General features: G+C 41.9%; 1 protein-coding gene across 1 annotated transcript in view; it reads left to right on the top strand.

Moving 5' to 3' along the window:
- The window catches only part of ABCA13 (ATP binding cassette subfamily A member 13), a 513,939-nt gene that overhangs the window by 130,115 nt on the left and 359,422 nt on the right, over positions 1–24,402 (top strand). The window contains exons 24-27 of the mRNA XM_077997982.1: positions 10,502–10,696; positions 13,579–13,743; positions 14,736–14,913; positions 17,257–17,396. Coding sequence (XP_077854108.1) covers positions 10,502–10,696; positions 13,579–13,743; positions 14,736–14,913; positions 17,257–17,396 — 678 coding nt within the window. The remainder of the gene's footprint in view (positions 1–10,501; positions 10,697–13,578; positions 13,744–14,735; positions 14,914–17,256; positions 17,397–24,402) is intronic.

The following is a 24,402-nucleotide window of genomic DNA, read 5'->3' as shown; positions in this document are numbered from 1 at the left end:
CAGTTAAGTAATTGGGAGGAGTATTTAAAAAGCTGCATTCTTGCATTTCAAATAAGTAATGAGATTATTTGCTTTGACGGTTAAGTAGATCCATAAATTCACGTGTATCTACAGATCCTAAGCAAGGAATTCATGTTAGGTTAGGAGGTGACACTTTGGATATTTGTTTTTTCTAGATTGTCAGGTTTTCAGTAGCACCATATTATTTCTAGCATCCTTTTCTTGTCTTTCTTCCTGGGCTTCTCTACCATAGCTTTAGTCAGTTTGCAAATAATCACATCAGATTCTTAGTCCAGGCTGTTGGTGGCCTGCAGGGAATACTTTGCTGTGGTGTTAAAGCCCTGGCAAAATTGCAGAAACCTTCATTCATTCATTTCTTCCTTTATTCACTTAGGATGTTTCTGCATGACAGGAATGGTCCCAAAAATTTGGGCTCAAAGTCTGTGCTCCAAGGGAGCCAATGATCTATGGGGGATGACACAGTAAATATGCAAACAAATGAAGACTGGTGTTAAGAGACCAGAAAGTTCTATCATGCAAATAGAACACAACAATGAGGACAGGTGGTCCCTGGAAGCCTCCCTGAATCAGTGAAGATGGACGTCAGACTGGAATGATGATGAGCATATAATGAGTTATGTGAGAGTCACAGAGCTAGGGACATTCCTATCAAAAGACCAGAGGCAGGAGTGAGCAGAAGGAGGGAAAGGCAGCAGATGAATGGATACCATCTCATTTTTGTTTCCTGCCCTCTTCCCTGGCTGCAGAGAACCTGCCATGGGCACCCACCTATGGGAATTTCCTTTTTCTTGCAGAGCTCCATTCTCTAATGTCAGCATCACCCAATTAAAACCACAAATCACAGGGGTTTGCTGGACACTGGAGCCCATCTAGCCCAGCCTTCTGTCCTGGGCTTGGATCCTGTCCACCTGCCCTGTGAAGCACCCATCCACTTCATGCCGTGTTCCCATGTTTCAGGCACACATTCGAATCAACAATGACTTCCTTCCTTGTGTAGGGCCAAATTTTTATTATTTTAAAATTAACAATGAGGTCAAAGTGTCAGGACCCATATAGATTGAGACAGCAATCAAGTCGGCCTTCTGCCCCTTTATTTTCTGTGCTAAACAATTGGGCAGTGTTCAGAGGACTTTTGCTTGGAAGAGGAATACTTTTTCACAATCCTCAGTGGATTTGTCCTCCCCGCCCCACAAATCTTAAGGAGGAAGGGAGAGGGCTTCCCCTGAAAGTTCCGATCTCTTCTGGGAGGCTCCTTCAAATGGAATGGTATTCTGAATCTGTTTTTCTGTTTCTTTTGAGCAGAAATGATTGAGTTTAGTGAATCTGGTCAAATTTCCTTATCTCACTTGGGGCCGGTCCTGGGGGCTGGTTCTGTTGGTTGCGTCATTAACAGAGCTGCTGGGCACAATTTATGGGGAGGGAGAGTTTCCTCTTAGGAGTTTGGAAACATTACACATTGCCTTTGTTTTAATACATGAAGTTTGTTTCCTGAAAAGCTTCAACAGATAGTTCTTGGTGAAACTCATTTCAGAGCAGACACTGGTCAAAATCTGCTTATTCTGGTTTTTTTTTTTTTTTTTTCTCTCCTTTCTCTGAAGACAAAAAGTAATTAATGTGTGACTAGAGTTACGGGTTTCTGGGATCACGAGAAGTTTGGCCTGAAGTTTCCTGGAAGACACCATCTGTTGTGTGCAGCGTCTCATTCTAGAGAGTCCTTCCTATGCCCTAGACTGCTTGTCTGGCTCTGTCACCACATCATGACGTTGGGGTTTATGGTCCTTGTAATCCAGGGTTCCCAGAATGAAATGCACACACCCATCCACCACCATCTCGTTCTCTGGTGCTCTTAGAGTAGGGCTTTTCTCTTCTTTGATTTGTTGTTCTACCAGAGTATTCTCAGTAAATATGGTGGGTTCTCATTAAACATTCACTAAAATGAAGTGAAATTCCAGCTACTCTCCTTCCATTAACTCAGCTAGCGTTTCTTAGGTTTATGAAAGCCACATTACCTTATTTGCTCATTAAGAATCCTGAGAAATGAATATTGTGCTAAGGGCATTTGTGTCTCATTTAACTCCCTCTGAGCAGGGCATTTCTCTTCTTTCACAGATGCATGTGGTGTGGTGGAAGTCACAGCTGGGAGAGGGCCTGAAATCAAACCCAGGTCTTTGAACTTGAACTGTGTTATTCTTCCATCACATGATGTTATTGCTTCAATTTATTATAAATTAATGGTTCTAAGAAAATTACTGCTTGCCGATGGGTTTCCTCTTCTCCTACTTGCACTTATGTAAATATTTTTAAAACTTAATTCCCCAATTGGCATTGATCTTTGCAAAAATACTTCTTGCTAGTTTTGGCACAATATTTTTTCGTTTTTATTTTTAAAAAGTAAACTTTTATCTTAGGCTTAGGGGTGCATGTGCAGGTTTGTTATACAGGTAAACTCGTGTCAGGGGGTTTGTAGTACAGATTATTTCATCACCCAGGTATTAAGCCTAGTATCCAATAATTATTTTTTCTGATTCTCTCCCTCCTTCCAACCTCCATCCTCAAGTAGGCCCCAGTGTGCTTTGTTCCCCTCTTTGTATCCATGTGTTCTCATTATTTAGCTCCAACTTATAAGTGAGAATTTGCGGTATTTGATTTTCTGTTCCTGTGTTAGTTTGCTGAGGATAATGGCCTCTAGCTCCATCCATGTCCCTCCAAAGGACATAACCTTGTTCTTTATATGGCTGCATAGTATTCCATGGTGTTTACATACCACATTTTCTTTATCCAGTTTGCGCTTGATGGACATTTAGGTTGGTTTCGTGTCTTTGCTATTGTGAATAGTGTTGCAGTGAACATACATATGCAGGTATCTTTATGGTAGAGTGATTTATATTCCTTTGGGTATACACCCAGTAATGGGTCAAATGGTAGTTCTCTTTTTAGTTCTTTGAGGAATCGCCTCACTGGTTTCCACAATGGTTGAACTAATTTACATTCTCACCAGGAGTGTATAAATATTCCCTTTTCTCTGCAACCTCGCCAGAATCGGTTACTTTTTTGACTTTTTATAATAATCATTCTAATTGATGTGAGATGGTATCTCACTGTGGTTTTGATTTGCATGTCTCTAATGATCAGTATTGTTGAGATTTTTTTCATATGCTTGTTGGCTGCATGTATGTTTTCTTCTGAAAAATATCTGTTCATGTCCTTTGCCCACTTTTTAATGAGGCTTTTTTTCTTGTAAAATTTTTTAAGTTCTTTATAGATTCTGGGTATTACACCTTTGTCAGATGCATAGTTTGCAAAACCTCCCATTCTGTAGATTGTCTGTTTACTCTATTGATAGTTTCTTTTGCTGTGCATAAGCTCTTTAGTTTAATTAGGTCCCATTTTTCAATTTTTGCTTTTCTTGAGATTGCTTCTGGCATCTTCATCATGAACTCTTCGCCCATTCCTATGTCCAGAATAGTATTACCTAGGTTGTCTTCCACGGTTTTTATAGTTTTGGGTTTTACATTTAAATCTTTAACCCATCTTGAGTTGATTTTTGTATAGCATAAGGAAGGAGTCCAATTTCAATCTTCTGCACATGGCTGGCCAGTCATCTCAGCACCGTTTATCGAAGAGGGAATCCTTTCTCCATTGCTTGTTTTTGTCAGGTGTGTTAAAGATCAGATAGTTACAGTTGTACAGCCTTATTTCTGGACTCTCTATTTTCTGTTAGTTACATTGGTCTATGTGTCTGTTTTTTTGTTTTTTTTTTTTTTATAACCAATACCATGCTGTTTTGGTTAATTGGATATTCTTTCAAGGTGTTTTTTAATATCAAATTCTGATACTTTAATTTGCAAGTATCATTTTTTCTCTCAACTTCATCAGTCACCAAAAGATGAGAGTATCTTATATTTTCATCCAAGTGGTTAGTGCAGAAAGATTACCATGGCGTAGGAAGGTATCACCTAACACCTATTTATTTGTTTGGGCTCTTAAATCAGTTGCAACAGGTCTGTCTGGGGTGTCTTGGTAAGTTATTAGCCTAATAATTTCATCGTTAAAGGAAAATGACTTTATATTGACATGGCTCGTTGATCATGACTGTATCGACATGGTTTTCAGTAATTTTCTTTTTCTTCAAGGGCTTACACATAATCTTTTTGATAATCCATGATCAGAATTCTTCCAGAATTGACGTTATCGTCTATTAGTAATTTCTAAAGTCTACTTTACAAAATAAAACCTGGATAGTTTTTATTTCCATCATGACTTCTTAAAAACTGTAGATAGTAGAAATGTCACTCTTTCTGAAGGCATGAAGAGGAAACAGGGAGAGAGGGAACTGGAAATGGAGACAGTTCTGGTGGAGAGGGTGGCCGGACAGCAGTCGTGGCCTCACTGAAGAACTACAGCCAGGCTGAATGGTAGTTCTTTTTTTTTTTTTTTTTTTTTTTTTGAGATGGAGTCTCGCCCTGTCTCCCAGGCTGGAGTGCAGTGGCGCGATCTCGGCTCACTGCAAGCTCCGCCTCCCGGATTTACGCCATTCTCCTGCCTCAGCCTCCCGAGTAGCTGGGACTACAGGCGCCCGCCACCGCGCCCGGCTAATTTTTTGTATTTTTAGTAGAGACAGGGTTTCACCGTGGTCTCGATCTCCTGACCTTGTGATCCGCCCACCTCAGCCTCCCGAAGTGCTGGGATTACAGGCGTGAGCCACCGCGCCCGGCTGAATGGTAGTTCTGCTTTAAGTTCTTTGAGAAATCCCCACACTGCTTTCCACAGTGGCTGAACTAATTTACATTCCCACCAACAGTGTATAAATGTTCCCTTTTTCTACAATCTCACAAACATCTTTTATTTTTTGACTTTTTAATAATAGCCTTTCTGACTGGTGTGAGATAGGATCTCCTTGTGGTTTTGACTTGCATTTCTCTAATGATCAGCGATGGAACAACAGACATGAGGGACTACTAGAGGGGCACTACTAGATGGGGAGGATGGAAGGGGGAAAACGGGTTGAAAAACCACCTATTGGGCACAATGCTCACTACCTGGGTGATGTGATGGTTCACACACCAAACCTCAGCAACACACAACTTACACATGTAACAAACCTGCAAGTACCCCATAAACCTAAAATAAAAATTGAGAAAACAAGGAACTGCAGCCAGATGATGCCTGCCTCACTGGGCATGGACACCATTGGCACCTAGAGGCCAGCTGCCAGGGTGTTTATCCACAGAGCTTTTAGGCATCCTGTTTTACCCTTCCAGTGTGAAGATGGTTCTCTTTAGGAATATGAAAACCCAGAAGGAATTAATTAGTTCTCTTAAGTGTAGTCATCATCCTTAACAATAAACCCACTTAATTCTTATTCATCTTTTCCCTTTAATATCCTGTAAGTCAAAACTGTGCTTTTGCTAGTAGTGACTGATAGGTTTCTTAGTAGTAATGTCATTTTTGAGCACTTATATACACTACCCCTGAGCTGAATGCTTTACATCTCATTTAATTCTCCTAACAACCCTTTGGAGTCCTTTGTCTTTTATTGTCATCCCTAGTAGTATAGACAAAGAAACTGAAGCTTGTAGACGTTAAGCAGCTTTTAGGAAGTCAGATAGTAAGAGCTGGAGTCAGGATCCACCACCTTGCCACAGTGTGGCTTCAGTCCTTCTGGACAGGTTCTCGCAGCCTTCTCCTGCCCTCCGATGCTCATCTCTTGTACTTGCCTCATTATCCCATGAGCAGCTCTGAGCTCGAATGGGTCTCCAATGGCAGAGAGCCACACTGCTCCTCTCTGAAGTGTGTACGGTCTATTTTTAAATACCTGCCCTCCTTTCATTTTCTTGTCTTACAAATTCTAACTTGGCAGAATCTCTCTCCCCATCATCTCCAGTTCCCTCAAATCACTGTCTGTGTTTCCTTTCTGGTCACAGCTGGGCTGAGGGCAGCCTTTCCTCCCATGCTTTCCCAACCGCTGAGTCTACAATGAGCAGCTGGGCAACACGGAGGCCATCTCTGGTGCTCTCCTCTGAATGCAATTTGGGTTTCGGCAGATGTCCAATAAACAAAGCTCTTGCTAAAAATGCAAATGCCTCTCCTAAGGATCTTTGTCATTTTTAAACCACATAAATACCCAGATAATTATCTAAGTGGCCAAGTGTGTATGAGCCAGGCTCGCAGGGCAGAGAGGCATTGCCCTGGATCCTCAGCCCCCTTCCAGCTTTCCAAGCCAAACACGGACACATAGGAAAATCAGCAGGAACCTGGCATTCTGTTTCTGATAATTTGCAGCATTAGCCTATGCAAAGCCTGAGATAAAAGGTACCTGTTTTGCTTTGAATAGAAATCACACAAGATGTTTTCAATCAAGCACAACTCAGTGTTGTCTTTGTTTTTCTAAACTTCCTCCCCTCCTACCTACTCTCAAACAGGAACAATGAACACAATACAATCTTTAAAAGATAAATAGTAATGTTTGGAAAACCACAGGAAAGGAGAGGGAGCAAATGTGCTGCTGGGGTTGTTGCTTCTGTACATTGTGACTGCGGAGCTTCCACATGACAGGGCGTGGGATCCTTTCTATTTGGTAAAAAGAGATGTAAACAATTTCAGAACAAATATTTTTTGTCCTGGGACTACACTCTAAAAAATGTATTAAATATGATCTTGCATGGGGACCACTGTGTGACATGCTAGAAAGTAATTAAGACAAATCTTCTATGGCAAATGCAGAAAGGACTCTTATTAGGCCAGCTTGGGTTGCTGCTCATGAAAAGCCAGGGCGAGTCCCCTGAGTTGGAGGTTTGGATGAGGCCCATTTTCAGGGATGGTTTTATGCAAAAGCCTATTTTGTGGGATTGATCAAAGAGAGGCTCCTCTTGTGAAAGCAAAGGGTAGATGCCTATATTGTGCTCCCAACCTCCTCCTGAGAGCTCCCCTTTGTCCAGAGACAGCGTGATTGAAAACAGTGGCATTAAGGAAAATTTCACCAGTGTGTGTTTGCACAATGCAAGTCCTATGTGAAAAAATGTCTTCTTGGTAAATTAGCGATGAAAATACTTAATATTTTTTCTTAAAGACTCAAAATGCACACTAGCATAGTAGAGTATCAGAGCCATTCGTGATGATTAATTTTGTATGTCAACTTGGTTAAGCTGCAGTACTCAGATATTTGCTCACACATTATTCTAAATGTCCCTGTGCAGGTATTTTTTAGATGACAGTAACAGTTAAATCAGTAGACATTGAGTAAAGATTACTCTCCATAATATGAGTCAGCCTTATCCAATCAGTTGAAGGCAAAAAGAAAAGAACAAAGTCCCCCAAGGAAGAGTAATTTCCGTCTCCAGGCAGCCTGTAGACGTGAGCTGCAATGTCAGCTCCTTCCCGGGTCCCCAGCCCGCTGGCCTACCCTGCAGATTTCAGGTTTGCCAGCTCCCACATTTGCATAAGCCAATTCCTTAAAGTAAATCTCTCTCCGTGTATATATGTTATGTGTCACTTAATGACTAGGTTCATTCTGAGAAATGCATCGTTAGGCGATTTCACCATTCTGTGAACATTACATAGAGGGTACTTACACAAACCTAGCTGGTACAGCCATTACACACCTAGGCTGTATGATATGGCCTGTTGCTCCTAGTCTGCAAACCTAAACACATCTACCCTTTGCTTTCGCAAGAGGAACCTCTCCTTGATCAATCCCACAAAATAGGCTTTTGCATAAAACCATCCCTGAAAATGGGCCTCATCCAAACTCCCAACTCAGGGGAATCGCCCTGGCTTTTCATGAGCAGCAACCCAAGCTGGCTCAATAAGAGTCCTTTCTGCATTTGCCATAGAAGATTTGTCTTAATTACTTTCTAGCATGTCACTCTAGAGTACAGCAGGTTACTCTAGTGAATGCTGTAGGCAATTGTCACACCGTGGTATTTGTATATCAAAACATAGAAAACACAAGAACATATTTTACGATACCTGTTCTAAACATAGAAAAGGTACTGAAAAATATGGTATAAAAGATTAAAAAATGGTATGCCTGTATGGGGTACTTGGCAGGAATAAAGCTACAGGACTGGAAGTTGCTCTGGGTGAGTCAGTCAGTGAGCGGCAAGTGAATGTGAAGGCCTAGGACATGCCTGTACACCACTGTAGACTCAATAAATACTGTGTGTTTCTAAATTTATATATAAAAAAAATTTCTTTCTTCAATCATAGATTAACCTTAGGTTACTGTAACATTTTTTACTTTATACATTTTATTTTACTTTTTTTTCTAAGACGGAGTCTTGGTCTGTTGCCCAGGCTGAAGTGCAGTGGCGTGATCTTGGCTCACTGCAACCTCCACCTCCTCAGTTCAAGCAATTACCCTGCCTCAGTCTCCCGAGCAGCTGGGATTACACGTGCATGCTACCACACCTGACTAATTTTTTTTTTGTATTTTAAGTAGAGACAGGGTTTCACCATGTTGACCAGACTGGTCTCAAACTCCCGACCTGAGGCAATCTGCCTGCCTTGGCCTCCTAAAATGCTGGGATTATAGGTGTAAGCCACTGCACCCGGCCGAAACTTTAAAATTTTAAAAAACCTTTGGACTCTTCAGTGATAACACTTACATTAAAACACAAATACATTGCACAGCTGTACAACTGTTTTCCTTTATGTCCTTATTCTATAAGCTTTTTCTATTTTGAGATTTTTTTACTTTTAACTTTTAAAACTGTATTGTTAAAAATTAAGACACAAACACACAGTCTAGCATAGGCCTACATGAGGTCAAGATCATGAATACCACTGTCTTCCACCTCCACATCTTGTCCCACTGGGAGGTTTTCAGGGACAATAACATGCATGGAGCTGTCGTCTCCTGTGACAACAATGCCTTCTTCTGGACACCTCCTGAGGGACTTGCCTGTGGCTGTTTTCAGTTAACTTTTTTTTAATAACTAGAAAGAGTATACTCTAAAATAACGAGAATATAGTGCAGTTAGTACATAAACAAGTAATACAGTCGTTTATTATCCTTGTCACTATTATGTACTGTACATAATTACATGTGTGATACTTTTATTATGAATGTCAGTGTGGCAGGTTTGTTTACGCCGGCACTGCCACAAACACTTGAATAATACACTGGGCTACAACATTACAATGGCTGATGTCACTAGAAGATAGCAATTTTTTCATCTCCATTATAATCTTATGGGACTACCACCATATATGCAGTTTGTCATTATGTACCAGATAATGATATTTTGGTCAACAATGGACCCCATATAGGATGGTCATCCCTTAAGATTATAGTACTGTATTTTTACTGTACCTTTTCTAGGTTTAGATATGTTCAGCCACACAAATACCACTGTGGAACAATTGCCTACAGGATTCAGTACAGTGACACACTGTACAGGTTTGTAGTTTAGGAGCAATAGACCATCCATACCCTATAGCCTAGGTATGTAGTAGGCTGTATCTTCTAGGATGCTGTAAGTGCATGCTATGATGTTCACACAATTAAAAAATTACCCAGTGGTGCATTTCCCAGATGTATCCTTGTCATCATGAGACACATGATTGCATACACACACACACACACATGCATACACATTCTCTTGGTTCTGTTTCTCTGGAGGACCCTGACTACTACACCATTATCTATCTCTTAATGTATTTTGGGGACATTTTATGGCATCTATTGAGTTCTCCGTGCTCTTATTCAGTGCGCATGGTTCCTATTCACATGGGTTCATGGACTTCGGCCTCAGTTGGTCTGAATGCTTCACAGCAATTATGCCCATCAGGAGCAAAAATGTGGAGCAGGAAGTATGGTTTTTGTTTTATTTTGCTTTGTAATTTGGTATCTCACAAATGCCCTTAACTGAAAAGTATGCCCAAATGAAGAGGTATGTCAAAGGCTTTAATTGCGATGCATGATAGTAATAAACCAGAGACTAATATAAGTTGTCCTCAGTGCCTCCTTCTGAGTTTACTTGCTTTTAAAATACATATAACAAGCTTGGCAATCCTGTTTTTCAATCTAAAAATGAAGGAGGCAAAAAATATCAGCTTCACACTGATGACAGTGAAAAGTGGAAGCTGATAAACTGAAAGCCCAGGGTAAGACTTAATATCAGACAAACAAGACACAGATGCTAACTACGAGGCTGGCGACGGAGGGTCGCGGGCTTGGTGAGCATTCGAGTGAGCCTCGTGGAGAGCAGAGGGACAGAGTTTCAGAAGGGTGATCCAAAGACCCCAAGCAAGGGCAAATTTTATAAGAAGTCAGAGAATGATGTGGACACTTCAGAAACATTTCCATCAAAATGTTGAGAATTGAACCACAGTTTGGGCTCCCCGCATCTGCAGGTCAGTCCCTGGAGCCGGGAAACCCAATCTTGGGTGACTCCATGCTGATGAAGCTCCAGCCTGAGGTGGTGAAGCACACGATGTCATAGGTATCCTCACTTCTGATCTCTGTGCTTTGAAACAGGTTCTCTTCAGTGCCCTCACCGTAGCTCTGTCTGGAAAGTGTGATCATGAAATCCTTCGTCTCCTGCTGACATTTCCCAAAGGGGAAAAATCTCGGATCGCGACGCAGGAACTCTGTGGCCTGCCGGTGTCAAAAGTATATCCTCTGATTGTGTTGCTGAGTCAAAACCTGGATGTGCGAGCTTTCATTTACAAGGTATGGGGAGCATGCTGGCTCGGGGCGGTCCTCTGCAGGAGTCTGCTGTGGTGGCTGCAGATAAGTAGGGTAGTCCTGGGGGTGCTGCAGTGGGAGAGGAGCACCCGGCCACTCTGCAGTGGCCTCCACCAGCCTCTAGTGTCACCTGTTTGCTGACTCCAGAGTGGGGCTCAAGAAGACTTTGTTGTAATAAAGGGATGTTCAGGAAACCCTTCAGGGGGCCCTTGGAGACAGGTGTCAGGGCATTGGGACAGAGTTGTTGGTGGTCTCCATGCTCCACCATGGAAGGACCCACTGCAAAAACGCACCACCGCTTCCTAATGCCAGGGGTTCTCTCCTCTGTAAGGGCCACCTTCCTGGAGCATGTTTGAGGAGGCTGGGATTGCGCATGGTCCACTCCTGAGCGGCCCAAGTTAGGTGCTGCTCCCCGCACCATGGCTCTGTCAGTCAGCGGGAAGCATCCAGCTCTGCCAGGGCCCGCCCTGGAGAGAATGTGGAGGGGTTGGCAGCACAGGAAGCCCAATCCCCTGTGTGTGCCGGCTCTGTACTTGCCCTGTGATCCTCTGACAAGCAGCAGTGTGAGGGCAGGGAGGGGCTGGAGGAGGCCAAAGACGATGATGTCGGCAGGAGAGAGTGGAGAGTGGGAAGTGAGGAGGCCCAGCACTTTCCAGACGGGCCCAGAACCCATGTAAGGGTGACCCAGCTCCTAACCACAGCTCACCACTCTCAAGCTGCCCCTTCCAGAAGCTTCTCCTCCTTCTGGCCTCCATTGTTTGAATCTTTACTTAAGTTTCCAGAAGCTTCCCTTCCTATCCTTAGGCATTGATCTTGCTCCAAGTACCATTGTTTTCCCTTTAGGGAAGTATTTCATAACCTCTGGGTTCATTAGAGGGGCTGCAGGGTTTGTAGTATGGTAAGGTGGCTGTAGGCACCCCGAGTCTGGGAGAACAGTTTTAGAGTCAGCAAAGGGTAGATCTGCCATTTCAGCCACGCATAATTTCCTTACTTTCTATTACTTTAAGAGTCCAAGGGGTAAATGTTGGAACACACACACACACACACACACACACACACACACACACAGAGAACAAATACTTGTTTTCAGAACGATTACATTTTAAACCCATAAAGAGGAGGATAAACATTTCTTGCGTACCCATAATTTGCAAACCCACCTCTATCTTGGTGGAATTCATATTTCTCGCTAACGTGCTTATGGTTTAGCTCTGCCTTTGCTCACCACAGCCTCTCTTCCAACTTTGCAGTTTGCCTTGTGGGAAACAGAGCTCCCATTGGCACGATGGTACTTTAGTGGCCACTTTGTTATGTGCATAAAGGTCCCCGATTTGAAGTAAGTGCTTGTAGAGGCCCACATAATTACTTCTACAAGGGCCATCATCTGTACGAAGATTCTTTTGAAGGATAAGATAGTGGGTTAGATTCAGTCTCCCAGACACAGTGAAAATGACATCATCATTAATAACAACAGCACTTGTTTTTCAGGTACCTTCTATATGCAAGGCTTTATGAAAGTTGATGAAATACGAGATATTGCTCAGGATGCTAGGGCAGCCCCACCTCCATGTGAGGGTCACGTGCAGGTGCAGCTCACTCCCAAGTCCATGTACTTTCTGATTCACTCAGCTGACAATGAATTTCTGAAGCCTTCAGCAAAGCACAATTTGCTATATTAATTTGACACATCAATCTGGTCTGTTGGAGCTGCGCTGGATCTCTATCACTCCCCACTATAAGTCAGGGACCAGTCACTGTGTGCCACTTTTTTAAAGGGCAGCTGTAATTAGAAAGATGAGTAGAAAAAGTGACAAAAGTTACACACCATTTCTCCTGCTAGAGTTGTCTCTGTAGTATGAACGGACAGAACTCCATCATTAGAAGCAGAGTGCTTCTGTGAAGGATGGAGCTGTGATCTCGGAGCCCTGGAAGTCATCTGCAGAGCTAGCAGCTAGAACACTAATGAGCAAAAATAAGAAGCAGTGACAATTGGTTTCCTCTGCCCCAGCCTGGAAAACAGAAAATTCAGTATGCAAATGACCGTCGGTGGAAATTAGCTGTGATTTTCCCTGCTCTGTGCAAAGAGCTGGCATTTCCTCATTTATCCATTCATCCAACAAATATTTATCGAGCAACTAATATTTCCTGCTTCTATTTTATTCCCAGTAGCTACATAAATGATCAAGACAGAAGAAAAGCCTTGCCCTGCTTCCAGTGTAGAACTGAGAATATGCAAAAAAAAAAACCAAACAAACATGTAAAATACAGAGCATTTCAGTTGGTTATAGCATAAGTAAGCTTCAAAGGGTACCGACATTTTTAAAGAATCGGGCTTAAATTCCCATCCCTAAACTTTTCTAACTGTGAGACTTCAGGAAGACTTTTAGTCTCTTCAACCCCCAGTTTTCTCATCCACAAAATGAACACTATATTGGACATCCGCAAGGTATTAGGAGGACTGAGATGATGTGTGAATGTTATGAACACAGTAAAGCAGTAGATTAATGTAAATTGCTTCACATATAAGGACTGCTCGTATTTTGAGCCTCTTCTCAAATTTCCACCTTGGTCACTACAAAGATACAAAGAAATATTTGACAAATGATTTGAATTTTAATGATAGATCACATTTGTTTCTAGTTTACATTTTAACAATGCTAGTGCAATTCAGTGTGCTCCAAAACACCTGAGCTATATATACTCCAACGAAGAGGACTTTCATATAGTAGAGCAAAGGCGTCTCTGAAGTTCGAGACAGAAAATAATCAAATAAACAAGTTTTCCCAGCTCAAAAGATGCTTGTGAGGGTGAAAATACAGTGTTGGTTATTTCATGTTGTTTTGTTTTGTTTTTGTTTTGTCCTTTAGACTCTGATGCCTTCTGAAGCAAATGACTTGCTCAACTCCTTGTTGGATGTAGTTTCCAGCCTCAGCTCCTTGCTTGCCAAAGCCCAGCACATCTTTGAGCATCTTCCTGGGTTTCTTCACACATTTAAAATCACTGCCTTGCTAGAAACACTGGACTTTCAACAGGTGTGTGCTTCATCTTTGTCCCTAGGGAAATATTCAAATTTGCCCCTTCTTTGTATTTGCCCCTTTTTTCCTTTATCTTCCCACATCTAAAATTTGCATTAGAGAGCAAAATACCGGAATGGAAGTACCTCTTCATATCTCTGGAAGCAACAGCATAACATAGAATAAGGCCTGGCATCTCTCCAAAAACTGCATGAAACTGACACTGTTGATCCACATTCCGCCAGTGTGGAGATTGGGATAGTACATGCATTATCTATGAAGTAAGAAATTACTAACTCAATTATTGCACAGATGAGATTTCAAGGGCCTGTTTAACTTAATTCAGAGAGCAAATTGCTTTCAAAAACCTTAAAACATTTATTTCCTTATAAATAATTGGTTTACAAATTACAAATCATTTATTGCAAATGCAAACACAAACTTGATTTAGTTTAGTGGCTTGATATTAGGTTTTGTTTGAACTCTCTTTGCCTGGGATGCAACTGACTGGGCACGAATGAGGAGGAGTGTAGAATTTTTAGGGTTGGAGGTGTAGGATGAGGAGCAAGATAACAATGTTCTCAGAGCTGCCATGGAGACATATTGTAAGTCCATCATGTGATAGATAATTTGTATAGCTATAAAATATCTGGATATCTTGGTAGCATAGACACACATTAAGACTAGTAATTAGTCTGAATTAGTAATATTTTATGGATTAATAATTTATTACTGGACAAATAGTAAGGTCTTATCTGTGTGTGTGTGTGTGTGTGTGTGTGTGTAGGTATGACATTTCCCTCTTCTACCAGGTATGTTGGCCAGAAAAATTACCGTAGTGTTTCAAATGGTATCCCAAGGACAGAAAACTCTAAAGCAGACATTCGATTCTTTTGACTTGTTGAATATCTTGTACATTCAGTGGAGGAAGGAACTAGACTTTCAGAGGTATGTGAAGGAATTGTTTAAAGTCACAATGTAGTTGCAATTTAGTTTTCTTATTTTCTCAGGTTTCACAAAATGTCCAGGCCAGAAGTTCAGCCTTTGGTTCTTTCCAGTCTGTGATGAAGTTGGTTTGCAAGGACCAAGCATCATTCCTTAGCGATTCTAATATGTTCATTAATTTGCCCAGAGTTAACGAACTCTTGGAAGACGACAAAGAAAAATTCAACATCCCTGAAGATTCAAGTAAGATAGGATAGTAGTAATATATATATGTGTTTAGATTCATTTGTATCTTGATAATTGGCCCTACTTTATACTAAGTATTCTGTCTGTGTATAAGGTTGCTATACACTGGCATAAAATCTTCTGCTTCCACCTCCCCAAATGCTGGCATGGCAGCCGACTTTGAACAGTCCTAGTGTCTTTGAGCACAAACAAATCCTCTCACCTGGGTCACTAAGGAACTGTGTCACCAAGGAAGTGTCTAAAACACCTGAAACCCCAACCCCATTGGTTTCCCAGGCTAACCAGTATTGGTGAGGGTCCAGGCACTGCTTTGGTCCATGCAAATGGCTATATTATAATAATGAAGAGAACTTGTCTGTGGCCACCTCCAAATTTGCTCTCTGTGAAGCTCAGGTACAAGTGAATATGCACGATAGGTACAAATGAATGCAAATTAATATGTCATTTTTTGGCCCCAATTTAAGTGGAAACGTTTTTATTAGTAAGGCAGAATAAACATGCTGGTGAGGTTTTGGGGTTTAGACAGTTCAGCTCCATCAGTTGTGCATTTTTGGTCACGTTGTTTTATGTTTCTGCATCATGTTGGTTTCATTTATAACATGGAAACAGTAGCACCTAGCTCATAAGCTTGTTGTGAGATGCAATGGAGATGACGAGTATTGGCACCTTAGCATAAGGGTATAAAGGTATCCTAGTGTATCGATTTTCAATGCTGCATGACAATCATTGCACACTTAATGGCGTAAGACAACACACATCTGTCATCTCATAGTCTCTGTAGGTCACATGTTGGGATTTCTGAGTTAAAATTTTTAGTTTTGTACATATCATGACTATGCTTTTTTCTGCAGTAAAATTGCTCCTGTTCATATTAAGCTTGTAATGTAAACAGTAAGTCATTAAATTTCAGTAAGAACAACTTCTATAATTAATGGTTTAAAATGTATTATGTAGTCATATTCTTAATTTATACCTTAGAGGGAAGTATTTCCATCAATTTTATTGTACTTGTCAAATAATTTTTTTTCCTTTCAAATGGGGAGTTTGGGAAGATGAAAGTAACATTTAAAACAACCACAACAATCATACCTTGAGTATTTATAAATCACAGTATCAAATCTAAGATAATATTTTCATTTTATTCTTATAAAACTAAAATAATATTTTCATTTTAAATGTTCTCTAGATGGGTAAAGAAATAGTTATACTGAAGTATTCCTCGCTAGCTTAAAACCTTGTAAGATTTAGTTCCTACTCATTATGGTGATGAAATATCTACCCTCATCAGGTAACCATTGATTTAGACAATTTAGCTAAGTAAATCTTTAATTGAAATCAACTAGTATCACAAGTTTCATGAGAGCCACCAAGAGGGATTCAGTACTTGCCTGAAAATAAGGCAATTTAATATGTCAAAATTAGGAAGTTTGATAGTTCTGCATGGGTTCCTTAAAGACAATTCAGTAGTAACCTGTAAAGCTGACTTCATAAGAAAAGCTCAGTTCTGATCTCAATATTGTGACTGTTGAAATGAGAATTTTCTTGATGAAAAACCAGATTTATTGTTCTAATTGTCGTTTTCATTTTCAAGTGTCCATGTCATTATTTAACACTCTTTTTGATTACTTAGTTTGAAAATGTAAGTCATTCTTTCCTGCCTTTGAAGTCACTTAAGTGAACACAGTATCATGAAGTTTCTTATGCGATGAGAGCTGCTGAAAACCGTAACAGGGGAAAAAATCTTGTTTTACCTCCTGTCTTTATTTGGTGTTGCTATAAAGGAATACCAGATGCTGGGTAATTTGTAAAGAAAAGAGGTTTGTTTGGCTCACAGTTCTGTGGACTATGCAAGAAGCATGGCACCAGTATCTGCTTCTGGTGAGGCCTCAGGCTGTTTCCACTCATGGCAGAAATGGAAGGGGAGCTGCCATGTGCAGAGATCACAGGACAAGAGAGGAAGCAAGAGAAGGGGAGGAGGGAGGTGCCAGGCTGTTTTTGTGTGTGTTTGTTTGTTTAGCAAGCAGCTCTCTTGGGAACTAATAGAGTGAGAACTACACTCATTACTATGACAGTGGCACCAAAACATTCATGAGGGATCTGCCCCCATGATCTAAAGACCTCTTGTTAGGCTCCACCTCCAACGCTGGGGATCAAATTTCAGCTTAAGGTTTGGGAGGTCAGGCATTCAAACTATAGCACCCCCAAAGTTCAGAGTCGTGTCAGAAAAAAATATGTCTATCATTGAAAATGAGGCATCCTGGATATGTGAATGTATTTCCCTATTAACCTAGGCATTGTGTATCATTAGTAATGTATTTTTTCTCTTTCTAATTGCAACAGCACCATTTTGCTTGAAGCTTTATCAGGAAATTCTACAATTGCCAAATGGTGCTTTGGTGTGGACCTTCCTAAAACCCATATTGCATGGAAAAATACTATATACACCAAACACTCCAGAAATTAACAAGGTCATTCAAAAGGTAAGTTAAAATGAATGAGAATCATATAGACCTTCCTAAATCGGGAAGGAATCTTTAAAAATGTCTGACATAATTATTATGCGCCTTGGATTATGTAAAAGGCTCTTATGTTGGATCTATTTCATTTTAGCCTGAGTGTTTTTCCTGTCGTTGTTGTTAAATCTGGATTTGCTGACTCCTTCCCTTAGAGGACACTTTGGGGGTTGGAGTTGTTATTTAGAATAATTAATGCAGTGAACTTACAGAACTCTAATTTTAAAAGTCAAGGACAATGAGACTGAGAGGAGGACTGTTTGGAGTAATTCCAGGAAAACTTGGAGAACAAATGCTAATCTGTTTTGCCTGGTGCATCCAACAATTAAGAAAGAATCAGACATGGTACATACAAACTGATGTATTAGCGGTTAGTTAGTATTTTGGTTAGTGATGTTTCTGAATTCATTGTGAGGTTTTGCTTCACCCTTTGGAGAATAAGGTGAGATGAAGACACCAAAGCAGGGTTTACCCAAGAGGAAGTTAGACACTAGATGGCTCTGCTTATTTTCCTTTTCTTACATTGTTTAACCTCTCAAATCTGTTTACTGCAGGATTGATTTGTTATTACTAATATTTGCAATTTCTTTTTAAATAATTGTGTTGTATTTTCCTGGAGTCTTTTCTTGCCAGCTGGGCACCTGGAAAGGGGACATTTTACCAAAGACATAGGAATAATTTTGTCTTATTGTCAAACACAGAAGAGAAGATATCTGTACTATTCATGTTAAACTTCCAAGCCTCAAGTAGTATTAATAACCTGGAAACTGTGATCATATGCCAGGGGATCATATAAGCAGTTAAGTCATTTTTTATCAAACTTGCCTTCACGAGTTTCGTGCTCCTGACCCATGGTTGCCGTGTGAGGTCACAGCACTATTTCCTGTAAGTTCCCTTTCCCACTTTGCCACCTACCTCAGGGGCTGCATTTACCTCTGCCTACTCTGAATGGTATTTGAACTTTAAAACATTTATTTAATGTTTTAAATTTTTGTTTTGTTTTGTTTTTTGGAGAGACGGAGTCTGGCTCTGTCACCCAGACTGGAGTGCAGTGGTGCAATCATAGCTCACTGCAAACTTGCACTCCTTGGCTCAAGCAGTTCTCCTGCCTCAGTCTCCCGAAGTGCTGAGATTACAGGTGTGTGCCCCCACGCCCTGCTAACTTTTTAGTTTAGTTTTGTTTTTTTGTAGAGGTGTAGTCTTTCTACTTTCTAAAAAAAACCTTGGAAGTGTCCTTTTGGAGGGGTATTTGCCTAAAGTCTGTACTTTCACATGGAACGGCATTGATCGCCATATATGCTTGGTGTGAGCTGTTCTGTTGGGCAGGACCTCTGGCCTCACAGCTACCATCCCGGGACTGGAGCCTCTGCACCATTATTCGAATTTCCTTAGTGTAGTAAGTTTTTTAGGGTTTTGGATATTTAAGGAATTTCACAGAAAATGGCTCCATATCACAGCTCTATTTTAAATTCAAAATTTAAAAATAGGCCATGACTTTAAAAAATGGTATGCTATATTATTATGTTAATATTATTAATATATGAGTACAGCATTGCATATTATGCTGTATTCTGCGGTATAACAATTAGTATGATGATCTCTGCTTTTAAAGAGCTCACCCTATTGTGGGGAAGAGAAGGCAAATAGCTGAAGAAATAATTTAGATATACTATGCTGTAAGGACCATTCAGTGCAGCAGAGGCACAGGCTGGGTGGGGCAGCTGGTCCCCCTGGAAAGAAAGACTGGGCAAAGCACTTGGAAGGACGGGTTGTATAAGCCCCTGTGAAGTGGAGATGGGAGGACTTTGGGCCTGGACAGAGGTGTGGGGAGGTGCTAAGCCCCACATGTGTGTTCTGAGAAGGATGAGAATTTTTGAAAAATCACCAGACTTCACTGGTTCTTGCTTAGCCCCTTTTAGATCTTACAGGCAGTGTTAAGAGTTGATGTCTTTTTCACTTATTTAAAATGGCTAACAACTTTGTATGCAGGTGTCCTGGTTTTGCACTTATAAAGCTGATTTTACGGCATTGTACCTGGGATGAATTATCCTAACAGTCAGCCACGGCTATTTGGTTTTATGAAAATTGTTTCTAGTCATTAGACTCATGGTCTAAAGTCCCGCAGAGCTGGGAGATGCTTGTAGCTTTGCCACTTGGGCTATGTGAAGCAATATTATCTACAGTGTTGGAGTGGCCCATGCTATAAATTATTTAAGACATGGTCTTTTTCTCTCCATTACTTCTTGTTAGGTGGAACCATCTGAAGTTGCCATTTTTGCAGGAAAAAAAATCTATAAAAGTTGGTAATTTCATTTGGTTTGACTTGTAACAGCACAGGTGGCACCCAGAAGCATGATGCTGTAGTAAGAAACGTGTGTGTGTGTTGGAAGGCTGGATTTTGGTCCCCGTTTTCCTAACTCTCTGTGACCTTAGGCTTATTGCATTCTCTTTGAAGGACTCTTCTCTGTCTCTGACATGAAAGACTTGAGTAGATCTGTGATTTTCAGTCATCTGGGCGATGGCTCTTCATGGAGGATGCATCAGAATTACTCAGGGACCATTAGTAAGGCCTTCCCCCTTCTGGGCTCTGATATCCCCCGCCCTGGACACTTGCACCCATCACATCCATCCATACCCTTCCACGGAGCTGTGTGCACCTCCATCTATCAGCCTTAAAGACAGTGGAAGTCAAGCACTTTCATGAACCAGAAAAAAAAATGATGGCCAAAATTTCTAGAGAGTGTTAAAAGATAAACTTAGGGACATTAAAATTTCAGTAAGTTTATTTGAGCATTCAGTTATTCATGAATTAGGCAATGCTAGACAATTCAACCCTCCACTGACCATGTTGGGGCATGGGATATGGGGTAATAGAAGAAGCATATATAAAGTGTTTGCTGCAGCAAGAGGGAGAAAATATATTTGTTAAAGTCAAAAGTCCCTAGTTCCCTAGTTGGAGGTTAGTTGGAGGTTTCTGATTGGTTAGTCTTAACTTTTGTTTTACTGTTTGCATTGCACTGGGTTTTGGTTTGCTTACATAGGAACTCAAGGTGCTACAGCCGTCTTAGCTTAACAGCCTCTCGATCAACTATTTTAACAGGAGTTAATTTAACTTATACTTCTAAGGGTGTCAGACTCAGTATTTGCAAAGGAATTGATGGTATTTCCATGTTATTGGTCAAGAGATTCCTCCAATGCATTAGTATGCTCTTTTTATTTTGTAGGTCAGAGTTGTGTTTGGTTTTGGCCTAGGCTGATGAAAAATTGAAGAGCGATGTGTAGACACAATGTGAGCTTGAACGGAGCCTATGAAAGAAAAACAGATAAAAGGATATATTGTTTTCCCAAGAATAAGTAGCATGCCTGAAATGATACTTCAGTGAGAATCACGAGGCACATTCTAGGCCCCTGCTGCCCAAAGTAGGTTTAGTTTGGGCTCCTACAGAATGTATAAGCCCATGAAAGCAGACCGTCTTGTTTTCATCTAGCTCTCTCCCTATTGGCCAAGTTATTTGAACTGTCGTGCTCAGTGTCCTCCTTTGTGAAACTGGGCTAAATCATAACTCTCTCTCAGTGCCATTTGGAAGTGTAAAAAATACCAGAAATAATATTCAGAAAATAGTAAACCAATGGGATCTCCTCCCCTAAAAATGTTATTCAAAGAAATGCATTCTGCCATTGTTGCCTCTGGGGAGTAGGGAAGACAGATGTCACTTCAGAAAGAAGAAAGAGATGGTAGAGGCCAGTGGTTCCAACCAGAGTGGGGTCAGAGAAATTTTACCCAACTGGGCACGTGTGACAGTATCTGAAGATATTTTTAGTGTCACACGTAGAAGGCGCTGCTGGCATCTGGAGGCTGGAGGCCAGGGATGCTCCTAAACATCCTACAATGCACAGGACAGCCCCCACCCCCAAACAAACAATGATCTGGTTTACAATGTTAGTGGTGCTGAGGTTGAGAAACCCCAGCCAGACGGGAGCAGGTGGGAGTCCCTGGGAAGAGAGGGATGAAAGTAGAGGAAGTTAGTGGTCAGGTGGGCATCCTGGCTTCTCCTCTCCTGGTGACGGTCCCAAAGAGGAGCTGTGGGATGATAGAGGAGCTGCAAGCTGAGGGCGTTGGCCCTACCCATGCATCTTGGGGGATAGTCCCTGTGTAGGCCGGCCCTGAGCTAGCATGTGCTCCTAGCAGTGTGGCTGAGCAGAGGAAGGATACCTGAGTTAGTGTCTCTGAGCATGGAGTAGAAGGGAGCCAGATTTCCCTGACATCCATGTCCTGAGCCAGCAGGCCTTGGGGACCTGCTATGAACCAGCTGCCATGAGAGCGAGGTGGCCTCACCACCGAGCTGGCCTAGGCCAGGCTGGCAGAGGAGATGGCTAAGACTCAGAAAGCAGGAGCTGAGGTGAGAAGGAAGCAGCAAGGGACAAGGCAGTGCCAGACCCCGAGGTTCCAGGTAAGATGTGGGCCTTGGCAGCACCACAGATAGGCAGATGAGGCACATGGCTGTGGGAGTCCTGGGCCCTCCACCCCTGACTGTCACCAGGCTACCCCTGGAGAACATCAGCGGGTTTCAGCATTCACCCCAAAGAGCCTGAATCCCTCAGAAGATGCTGTTTGAACAGGGAGCCACTGTCAGCTGTCAGCAGGCGATTTTAAGACTTTGTTCTCTTTTCACCATCCCCAGTGGGTAAAAAGTGGATCAGCTACAGGAAATAGAGAATTACATTTTCTTAGGAGCCCCAAGCAGTGGAGTGTTAGATATTTGGCTTTGTGGCATCGTATGTCTGTATGTATAACATCAATCAGGACACAGAGCAGGTCCCATAAAATGGCAGCCCTACCGTGGGCACCTGCCTGATCCTCTGTCTGGAAGCCATCCACAGAGGAGGGACTCTGATAGTTACGTTTGTTTCCAAGTCTTCCCATGCTGCTCAAGACGGCAAAGCTCTTCAGTAACCTTGTGTATCACTGCAGACATGGCAGCAGCCCACACCTATCTGGAATTTAAATGCCACACTTCCTTGAGATCCAGTGTGCCTGAGAGGCATGTCCTCACCTGACCACTGTGTTGGAGAGGTCCTTCCTTCTTTCAGGCTGGCCTCAGCAGGTGGCAGAGATCAGCGAGGGGCCACCAGCAGTGACCCAGGCAGCCAAGCCACATCTCTCCCCAAGCCCTCTCTCCCTGTCCTCTCAATGCCCAGGGCAGCCAGTGCTCCTACCTCAAGTTCCAGCTGTGGGGGGCTCCAGCTATCTTTCTCTTGCCTTCTTTGTTCCTGGAGCTCATCCTCCAACCTTCTTAAGAAATGTCTTCTCTCTTCAAGCACCCCCTGACAGGCACTGTGTGTTTTTGCTTTGTTTTTACATTAACATAGAGTAAGTTCGGCGGGTTTTTTTTCGGTCAACAGCTCTCACATTTGTCTGGATCAGTACACAGAACAGTTCCATTGCCCGAGCCCACACCAAATCCCTCATTTTGTCCCTTGGTAATCACACTGTCTTCCCACCCTAAACCCATCTGTTCTCTGTCACCATAGGTTTTTCTTTGTGAGAATGCCCTATAATGGAATCATCATCTGTAACTTTGAAAGTGGTCTCTTTTGCTCAGTACGAGGGCTGCGATTCACCCAGGTCATTGTGTGTATCAGCACTTGCCTCCTCTTTATTGCCAAGTGGTATTCTGTGGTGTGGATTCACTGCAGTTTGTTCATCCATTCACCCACTAAAGGGCAGGTGGGTCTTTTTCTAGTCTTTGGCGATTATCAGTGGAGCTATTTTCTTGCTTTTATCACTACTTGAAATTATCTCATTGACTTACGGGTGTACTTGTTTATTGTTTGTCTCCTGCTGTAATACAAGCTTCATGAGGGGTGGGAGCTTGTCTGTCTTCTTGACCACCATCCGCAGCACCTAGAAGAATGCTAGGAATACCTTCAGCAGTGGCTACTGAATAAGTTAAAGAACAATAATTATTTGACTCTTGTACCCACTTGAGCCAAATACATTCTGGTGTTAAATATATAAGGGAGATAGAGTAGACTATATGCTAAGCTCTCTGCCCCCTGTCAGAGCCAGGTCTTAGCTTTGCAGATCTGCAATAGCTTTGTCTGAGTTTAGCAGTAGTGAGTGCCATCAAGAAGATTATCTCCCATGGTCATTAATTTCATTTATGAGCCTGGACCAGGCACTGTATGTAGATTATCTCATGTATGCTTCACAACCACCACTGTAGGTAGGTGCTAATATCCCCATTGTATAGCTAGGAAAACCAAGGTTGAGAGAGGATAAGTTAGCTTGACCAGGGTCACATACACCCTGCAAGTGGCGGAGCTGGAATTCAGGCCCAGCATATTATTTTGAAGTCTTAGATATCCTGCCTGTGATATGGTTTGGCTGTACCCCCACCCACATCTCACCTTGAATTGTAATAATCCCCACGTGTCAAGGGCAGGGCCAGGAGGAGATAACTGAATCATTGGGGCAGTTTTCCCCGTACTGTTGTCGTGAGAGTGAATAAGTCTCATGAGATCTGAAGGTTTTATAAATGGGAGTTCCCCTGCACAAGCTGTCTTGCCTGCCACCATGTAAGACATGACTTTGATCATCATTTGCCTTCTGCCATGATTATGAGGCCTCCCTAGCCATGTGGAACTGTGAGTCAACTAAACCTCTTTCTTTTATAAATTACTTAGTCTCAGGTATGTCTTTACTAGCAGCATGAGAACAGACTAATACAGCCTGTATAAGTTTTCTCAGGCTGCTGTAACACAATATCACAGATTGAGTGACTTAAACAACAGAAATTTATTTTCTCAATGTTGTGGAGGCTGAAGGACCATGATCAAGGTGTTGGCAGGGCTGGTTTTTCCTGAGACCTCTGGCTTGCAGACAGCCGTCTTCTCCCTGTGTCCTTGCATGGTTGTCCCTCTGTGTGTGTGCCCTAATCTCCTCTTTTTATAAGGACATCAGTTATATGGA

This window comes from Macaca mulatta, chromosome 3 (assembly GCF_049350105.2).
Source record: "Macaca mulatta isolate MMU2019108-1 chromosome 3, T2T-MMU8v2.0, whole genome shotgun sequence".
NCBI lineage: Eukaryota > Metazoa > Chordata > Mammalia > Primates > Cercopithecidae > Macaca > Macaca mulatta.
This window is presented reverse-complemented; position numbering and strand designations above follow the sequence as displayed.